This window comes from Fonticula alba (genome assembly GCF_000388065.1).
Source record: "Fonticula alba strain ATCC 38817 unplaced genomic scaffold supercont2.3, whole genome shotgun sequence".
NCBI classification, from domain to species: domain Eukaryota; order Rotosphaerida; family Fonticulaceae; genus Fonticula; species Fonticula alba.
In genome coordinates, this window is record NW_009242973.1 from 30,919 (window position 1) to 38,824 (window position 7,906).

Here is a 7,906-nt window from a genome sequence, read left to right on the forward strand (position 1 = left end):
AATATCATTGTGCCCCAGCCTGGTTGTGTTTGAATTGCTCCGTTTTTCTCTCCCCCCTCCCCCACCGCCTTGTTGCTCTCTGTGCTCTGTGTGTATGTCCTGCGCTCTGCTCCCCCTTTCAGACCATTCCAGTGGTTCCCATGTCGCCGCCCTCCTCCCCCCTCCTCCCCCCTGCGCGCCTGGCTCGGTGAAGCTTCCACCGGCTCACGCAATCCTTGGTTGAATAATTGAAGTTGTTGAAGATCGCCAGGGGATGCACGCGCAAGCGCGCATGCGAATAATATACAAGTGCGGCCATCCAGCCGCGAGCCGCCCGGCGAGCAAGTCCACCAGCCGGGCCGAGCGACAAGCCCCGCCTCGGCCAAATCAACCCCCGGTCGCTACCCGTCGGAGAAGAGTGCCGCAAAGAGCGCTCGGCTGACCGCCGGGCCAATCCGCCGGCCGGTTCGCTCCACGCGAATGCCCTCCACCAGCCGCCGCCGCGCATTATCATCATCTAGTGCGGCATACGCGCGGTAGAGGCTACATCCGGCCCATCCACATCCACACAAATACCATCACACAGATGGGCTCAGTCAGTGCCTCCACTCGCGGGAGAGCCATGCACGGCCGCCGGTGAGCACCCAAAAGGATCACGCACTCAAAGAGGGTCGGATACTCCTGCGCAATGGCCAGCGCCATGTCCGGCCCGAGGCTCTTCACCTGGACCAACTGCTTCAGGTAAAGTTCGCCCACTGTCTGCAGCTGGCTCTTGGTGTTGATTTCCCCGAATAGACGGTAGGTCAGCAGAATGCGCGAGAGGCGGGGAACCGGACCGGGCGCCGGGCCCCGCGCGGGGGGGCCCTCTCGCAGCTCCCGCGACAGGGCATGCCGCACATCGGCAATGTCTCGCGCCGAATACACCACCGGCATCTGGTCCAGGGCCACCAACTCGCGGCCCTGCACCCGCATGGGCGTGCCCCGTCCCCACCGTGGAGGGCAGGTCGTACGTCAGAATCAGCGGCCGGAGGGGCGAGGGGCGAGCGAGAAAAAAAGAAGGAAAGAAGGACTCAGCGGCCTCTGCCGCCCGGCGGTCCCCCATACCAGATACAGCTTTCCAAGGTAAGTGGTCAGGTGTTCCAGCAGCTCGATCGTGTCGTCCAGCCCAGTGGTATTCCGCAGGAAGAAGTGATTATCGGTCTGAGACCGGAGGGCCACATTGCCGGCCGCCGGGCACGGGCAGGCGCAGCAAGCCCGGCGGTCAGTCATGGCCACACGCAGACACACACACACACACACACGCGCGACAAAAAAGGAGAACACCGCCCAGGCGCACGGGCCACATACCTGCGTGTGCAGAGCCGCCGATTCGAGCCGGCTGCGCTCAGCCTCGAACATGACCGACCCCGAGGAGGTATGGTCCTCGACGATGTAAAACACCAAATCCATGCCGGACAATTGGAGCCGGTGCTAAATGCACTCGATCGAGCCCCCCATGACAGGACAGAGCCGGGTGAGAAAAGAGGACCACACGGCAGGAAAGGGCCCCCGCCCCCCTCCCAACAGCAGAGGTACCCCCCCTCCCCTCACCCCCTGGCGACCTGGCACATACCTTCTGCTCGCGATACCGCCGGTCCTTGATGCTGGCCGCCAAATCGTCGAGGCGCTTGCGCTCGGCCACCACGCCCAGCATGACCTCCGCTGGGCATGAGCACCAGACACAAGGTCCATCGCCAAGTCAGTACCGGCGCGAGCGTGGAAGAGAGAACCACGCCCGGGCTGGTGGCGCCCCCCCGGCCGGCCGTACCATGTGTCGAGGGATCGCGCGCTACCCAGGTGATGTCGCCCACCGACAGGGGCCGGGTGTCCACGGCGTAGCCCTTGCCGGACAGCTGCCCCTGGATGTAGTCGCGGTCACTTCGCCCGCGCACCTCCCGCGAATCCAGCAGCATCATGATCTCGAAGGTGCCCGGGTGCATGGTGATGGTCTGGCCGAGGGACGAGGGGAAGATGGTCAGTGGACCTCCCGGCCGGGGAGCCGCGCCAAGGCAGGCTCCGTGCATGGCGCGAAAGGGCCCCCCTTCGGGCCCGCGAGAAGGGGGCGTACTCGAATCTCCGGGTGCGAAAGGGAGAGCTCGGAAATCGGCACGGCAGCCGGCATGGCGGCAGCGCCGGCAACGCCCGCGGCAGCAGCAGGGCCAGCCGCGGCGGCAGGGGCCTGTGTGTCGGCGGCGGCGGCCGGGACCTCGTCGTCCGGTCGGGCGAATCCCGGCGGCAGGCCGGCCGTCGTGCAAAGCACATGCGCCAGTTCGGTGCCCTCGCTATTCAAGTGATACCGATTGGGCTCCGAGGATCTGGGCACCCGTCTGTCAGTACAAGCATCCCCGGAGGGAGGGCCACGCGGATGCCCCAATGCCCCCCCCCCCCTCCCCGGGCGCGCCGAGCATGGCACCTTGCCGACGCACCGCGAAACAAGCCCCCGCTTGATGAGCCCGGTCATGGCCGAGAAGGAGGAGCTCAAAACCAGGGTCCCGGACAGGTCCACCTGCTGATTGGCCGCCAGCAGGCGCATGCACACTTCCGCCTGCGAGGGTGGCCAGGCCGGCGCGCGCACGACCGCGCGTTAGACCAGGCAGCCCTCCGCAGGGTGGAGAAACGGGGCGACGTGGAAGGGGGCAAGAAAAATGCAAAAGGAAAAGCCAGTCACCCACCTCCGAAATGATGGCCTCGCGTGTGTGGATGTGATTTCGGAAGTTGCCGACATAGCCCCCCCCGGCGGCCGGGGCCCCCGGGCCGGCGCCCGGCGAGTCGCCACCCTCGGCGTCAACTTCCGGCCGCCAGGGGACGAAGGCCGCCCGGGAGGTCGCCTCATCCAAGCGCAGGAGGCTGGTCAGGATGGAGAACGGAACGCTGCCCGGGGCCGGGGCATACATGCGGGTGGATTTCTTCCGGGACTTGCCCCCGGGGGCAGCCTTTGCCGGGGCCACCGCCGTGGGGGCCGGCTCCTGGCTGGCCGCCGGGGCCGCGGGCTGAACCCCAGGCAGGCCCAGTGACCCGAGCGGAGCCAGCACATCGGCCACACGGTGCAGGGCCAACTCCGGCGGCCCGTGATCGCGGGTGTAGGCAGCCAATGCCCGGTCCAGGGTTTGGGCGATCCCCCGGCCAACGCCCTCCAGGATCAGGCACGACGTGCCGTCCGGCAGCACCAGCGGATAGCGCTGGAGGCTGCGAATGGCCTGCCATGCACGAAGGCAGACCAAGGCCAGGTCATGGACACGGGGCCGAGGGAGGAGGCATGCACAAGGGCCAGACGCCGGCCAGCTGGTGAGCTCCCTGGCAGAAAGGGCCGCACAACCGGGGGGGAAAAAAAAAAGAAGAGGGAAGCACCCGACGCAAGCATACCTTGCGGTAGGTGAACCGCGCCTGGCTCGACCGATGGATGGCATCGGACTCGATGCGCTGGAGGGTTTCCAGAAAGAGGCTGTTCGGGAAGGGCAGTTCCGCCGGCTGGGGCGCCGAGGGGGGACCATCCGCCGGCCGCGGGCGCTTGGCCGGCCGCGGCGCACCAGACTGCCCGGAGGGAGGGCCCGAGCCCGGCGGACCACCAGACATCCTCCACACGGGGAAGACACACACGGAAAACGCGGGGGGGGGGGGAGGGGAATAGGCAGAAAGGAGGGACAGAAGAGGCGCGAGGGAGGGGGAGACTCATAGGGGGAGGGGCGCCGGCCCGACGCCGTGGACAGAAATGGGGCTTTTCTATTTTTCTATGTGGGGTTTTTTCGGGGGGGGGGGGGGGGGAGGCAGGGCGGGCAGGAGGAGAGACGGAGGCGTATGCGCGGCCAAGATCGACCGGCCATTCTCACGCCAGATGCCGACGGACGGGGCCTAGCAGCCGGGTGGCGCTACGGCCCGCACGCGCGGGCGATCGCGTCCCCGCCAGCAGCCGGGACACGGACCGCGGATCAAACCGGCTCGGTGGCCGCCGACTCCGCTCCCACCGGCGGGGCGACAGCGGGCGGGTGCACGGCCTCGGCCTCGGCCTCGCCAGCGGCCTTCTTCAGGAGCTGCTCCTGTTCCTGGAGCGACGCCTCCAGGGCCCCGGCATAGCGCTCCGGGCTGACGCACCAGGGGTTGAAGGGGAACTTCTGGACAATCGGCCCCCGCTGATGGTTGGATGGCTTGGCAATGGCCAGGAAGCCCTCGCTCTCGGGCTGCGGCGGAGGAAAAAAAAAAGTCAGCCAGGGCGACCCAGCCAAGAGCAACATGCCATCGCATCGGGCGGGGAAACAGAGACAGACCCATGCAGGGCACACGCACAGCGGTGGACACGAGGCTCGGATTGGTGGCCAGGTTGCGGTTGAGCTCGATCAGCTGCGCCCCCGACAGGCCGAGGTTGATGGAGGAGGTGATCGGCTCGGTGGGGGCGCCCTCGGCGCTGGCGGCCGGCCGAGCCTCGAAGGTGGCCAGCGTCGAGCGCGCGTGGATCTTTTGCCCCCGGGGCGGGCCGCCTGACAGACCGAGGGCCAGGCGAACAGCATCGGGCCCGCGCGCGCCCCGCCACACACACACACACACACACACACACACACACATACACGACCGGGCAGGTCCGGCGGTCGGGCGGCCAGGATGATACAGCGGACAAGGGGGGAGGGGTGAGAAAAGACAGCAGGATCGCCGGTGGCTGCCTTGCCAGGCGGGCGAGGATGCCCCAACGGGCTCACGCACGGGGACGCCCCTTGCAGGCGCGCTTGTCGATGGACTGGCAAATGTTCGCCGGGAAGGACACTTTGGTGACAGTTTGCCCGGTCCGCAGGACCGAGTGCCCGGGGGCCAGGCCGAGGATCAGCAGCCCATTCACATGGTGGAAGACCGCCCCGTGCGACTGGTCGGTCTTGAACCGGTCGTCGATGTAGTACGACTTGCCGTACCGCGCCAGGAAGGGCTGGTACTCGGCCTCGAATTCGGCCACCTCCGCGTCGCTGGTTGGCGCCTCGCTGGCCAGGGCCACGGTCCGGCGGAGGGACTGAAGGTCCTCGCTCATGGTCGGGAGTTGGGGGGGGGGGACGAAAAAAGGAGGGAGCAAGCGCCAATGGGTGGGCGGGGCAGGAGGGGAGGGGGAAGGGAGGAAAGACGGGGAAGGAGATGCCTTGCGACGGCACCCCTCTGTGTCATCGGCCGCCCCGGGCCCCGAAAAAATGGGGACCCGTACGAGGCCTTCCTTCCCCGACCTGGGAGGCCCCTCGCCGAGGGTACGGAGGGCGGGAATGGCGAGCGGCGGCCACCACCACCACCACCACCATGCCTGGCCCCGCCCCGTCCCCCCCCTGAAAAGAGCACGCGCTGTGCCGCCTCCCGCCCAACCGCGCGGGGAGAAGGGAACAAGGACCATGTATTGGGTGAGAGCATTGGCAGTTGGGTATGATACAGGGGGAACCAGGGCACGGCGTGCCGGCCGTCCGGTCCCCGGGGAGGGAAGATGGCAGGATGTGTCTCGATTGTGTGTGTGTGTGTGTGCGCGAAACACACCCGCCCGAGAGGGATGCTCGTCGGGAGGGGAGAGGGCATGCTCTTCTTGCGCTCGCGCCCGGGTGCATGCACACAGGCTGGCCCGCTCTCTCGCGCTCGCCCACGCACACGCGCTCTGACAGTCTCCCTGGCTCTCTCCCTCTCTCTCTCGCTCCCACTGTTTCGGGGTTGGAGGATGCTCTATGGGTGCTTCTCGGAAGGAGGAGGAGGAGGAAGACGAGGGAATATAGGGAGGGAGGTGAAGGGGATGCCCCGCGACATCTGCGCGCGCGAGTGCGGGCCAGGGCCGCGGAGCTGGCCCCTTTGTTGCTGTGAAGGAGGAAGGACGGGGAGAGGCGGTGCGTGGCGCGCACGAGAGCGCAAGGCGAGGCCAAGAGGAGGGATTGGGGGAGGACGCGGGTGCGCCCATCTAAAAAGTCCTGATACGATGTCCGGCTCCGCCCCCCAGGGGGGAATTCACCAAAGGGGGAAGAGGGAGCGAGCGAGCGAGCACACACCTGCGCGGGTCTCTTCGGGAAGCGGGTGGTTGTGTGTCCGAGGCGGGCGGGGCGACGCCATGGTCGCCATCATGGCCCGCCACATCGCTGTCCGCCTACCGCTCTCATGCCCTCCAGAGAGGCCGAAACGAGCTCCTGCTTACTTGCGCGGGGGGTGGAAGGCACCCGGTGGGTATGGCACAACAGCAGCAGGAGGAGGAGGAGGAGGGAGAGAGCGGCTCCCGGCCTCTCGCCCGGAGGCCAGGAAGGAGGAACCCCCCGCGGAGGGCCGTCAATCCGAGTGGAAGATCTCGCTCTCAAAGCCGAAGAAGGGATCATTCTCGTCCATCTGCATGCGGCTGAGGGTGCGCTCGCTCATGACCCGGCGGATGAAGTCATCGCCACCGGCCGACCGGTGGCCGTGCTGCTGGGCCTGCTGGGCCTGTTGGGCTTGCGCCTGCGCCGACATGTGGTGATGATGGTGGTGTGGCTGGCCGCCGGAGCCCGGGGGGCCGCCCCCAGGCCGGCCGGCGCCGGGGCCACTGCCCGACGGGACGCCACCGGGTCCGCCCCCGGCGCCGGTGCTCACAACCGGCGCCGGGCCCGGGGGCCGGCCGGCGGCCACGGCCGCCGGATGCGGAGCCACCAGCGTCCCGGCCAGGACGTCCTCCGGCACACGCGGCACAATCGGCGGCTGCATATGCCGCAGGAGGGCGAACTTGACCCCGAAGAACCACGGGTCACGCTTGACCTCCGCCGCGCCGGCCTCGCTGCCCAGGCGCCGGCGCTCCTCCCGGCAGAGCAACCGCCGGATGAAGGACTTGCATGTTTGCGAGATCGGGTCCCCGTCCCACCGGGCATGGGGAATGAGCTGGACACCGGCCGGGTGGGCGCCAGGACTGGCGGCCGCCACGGCGGCCAATCCCGTCGCCCCGGCCGCCGCATTGGCCTGTGCCGTCAGGTCATCCGGGAAGAGCAGCGGCGCGGTCAGGATATTGGAGAAGGTGGCCCGCCGGTCCGGCCCCTTGAAGGGGGTCCGGCCGTAAATCATCTCATAAACGAGAATGCCCAGGGTCCACCAGTCCACCGGGACCGCATGCCCCCGGGAGAGGATCAGCTCCGGCGCGATGTACTCCTCGGTGCCGACGAAGGAGTGCGTCCGGAAGGAGTCCACCACGGCCTGGGTCGAGACGTCGGACACGCGCTACGCACGGCAGCATCGAGGTCATGTGTGTGTGTGTGTGTGTGTGCGGGGGGGGGGGGAGAAGGAGGAAAAGAAGGAGAGATGAGAGACGAGAAAAGGGAGAGAAGTGAGAGAAGTAAGAGGCGAGAGAAGGTGGAACATCAAGGGGTCAGACAATGCAGAAGGCAGGCGAAGGAGAAGAGCGGAGGAAAAGGGCGAAAAAAAAAGGAGGACCAAGATCGAGCAGCGAGGGGGGGGGCAAAGGGAAAATCCAAGCATGTACCTGCATGACACCGCTGCGCACGACCGATACACCGCCCCCGCCGCTGGCCTTCTTGCTCAGGTCGAAATCCGCCAGCATGATGTGCCCGGAGGAGTGGAGGAGCAGATTCTCCGGCTTCAGGTCTCGGTAGACGAACCCCAGCATGTGGATGTACTCCAGTGCCAGGACCACCTCGGCCGTGTAGAACCGCGCGGCCATCTCGCTGATCCGGCGCCCGGGCTGGCGCTGCAGTGTCCGGAAGAACTCCCCGCCCGCGCAGTACTCCATCACAAAGTAGATGTACTCCTTGCTTTGGAAGCAGTGGTACAGCGGCACAATGAACGGGTGGTTGGCCGACCGGAGGATATCCCGCTCTGTCAAGACGCGGTTAATCTGGGCAGCGGACACAGGGGCGCGAAACAAGCGATGGGATCCGAGGGCAGATAAGAGAAGGAAGGGGAAAGAGAGAAAAGG

General features: G+C 67.2%; 3 protein-coding genes across 4 annotated transcripts in view; all 3 read right to left on the reverse strand.

Moving 5' to 3' along the window:
* Window positions 1–219: 219 nt before the first annotated feature.
* On the reverse strand, window positions 220–3,633 carry H696_01824. 2 transcript variants are annotated; one of them, XM_009495724.1, is made up of 10 exons: window positions 3,382–3,633; window positions 2,691–3,215; window positions 2,445–2,563; window positions 2,087–2,333; window positions 1,787–1,967; window positions 1,592–1,680; window positions 1,327–1,449; window positions 1,084–1,179; window positions 641–939; window positions 220–522 (listed from the first exon to the last, which is right to left on the reverse strand). In XM_009495724.1, the coding sequence occupies exons 1-10, from the start codon at window positions 3,589–3,591 to the stop codon at window positions 381–383; spliced, it is 2,031 nt and encodes a 676-aa protein (XP_009493999.1). In that variant the 5' UTR covers window positions 3,592–3,633; the 3' UTR covers window positions 220–380. The 2 variants fall into 2 exon arrangements, with proteins under 2 accessions (XP_009493999.1, XP_009493998.1); XM_009495723.1 differs by lacking the exon at window positions 3,382–3,633 and having other exon boundaries at window positions 2,691–3,375.
* Window positions 3,634–3,771: 138 nt separating this feature from the next.
* H696_01825 (hypothetical protein) lies at window positions 3,772–5,139 on the reverse strand. Its single transcript, XM_009495725.1, has 3 exons — window positions 4,711–5,139; window positions 4,300–4,490; window positions 3,772–4,193 (listed from the first exon to the last, which is right to left on the reverse strand). Exons 1-3 carry the CDS (start codon window positions 5,024–5,026, stop codon window positions 3,945–3,947), a joined length of 756 nt encoding a protein of 251 aa, XP_009494000.1. The 5' UTR covers window positions 5,027–5,139; the 3' UTR covers window positions 3,772–3,944.
* Window positions 5,140–5,359: 220 nt separating this feature from the next.
* H696_01826 (AGC/RSK/RSK-UNCLASSIFIED protein kinase) overlaps window positions 5,360–7,906 on the reverse strand; it is a gene marked incomplete at its 5' end in the record, with an annotated part of 8,114 nt that continues 5,567 nt past the window's right edge. The window contains 2 exons of the mRNA XM_009495726.1: window positions 5,360–7,191; window positions 7,454–7,825. Of these exons, the coding sequence (XP_009494001.1) occupies window positions 6,280–7,191; window positions 7,454–7,825 (1,284 nt within the window). The 3' untranslated portion in view covers window positions 5,360–6,279. The remainder of the gene's footprint in view (window positions 7,192–7,453; window positions 7,826–7,906) is intronic.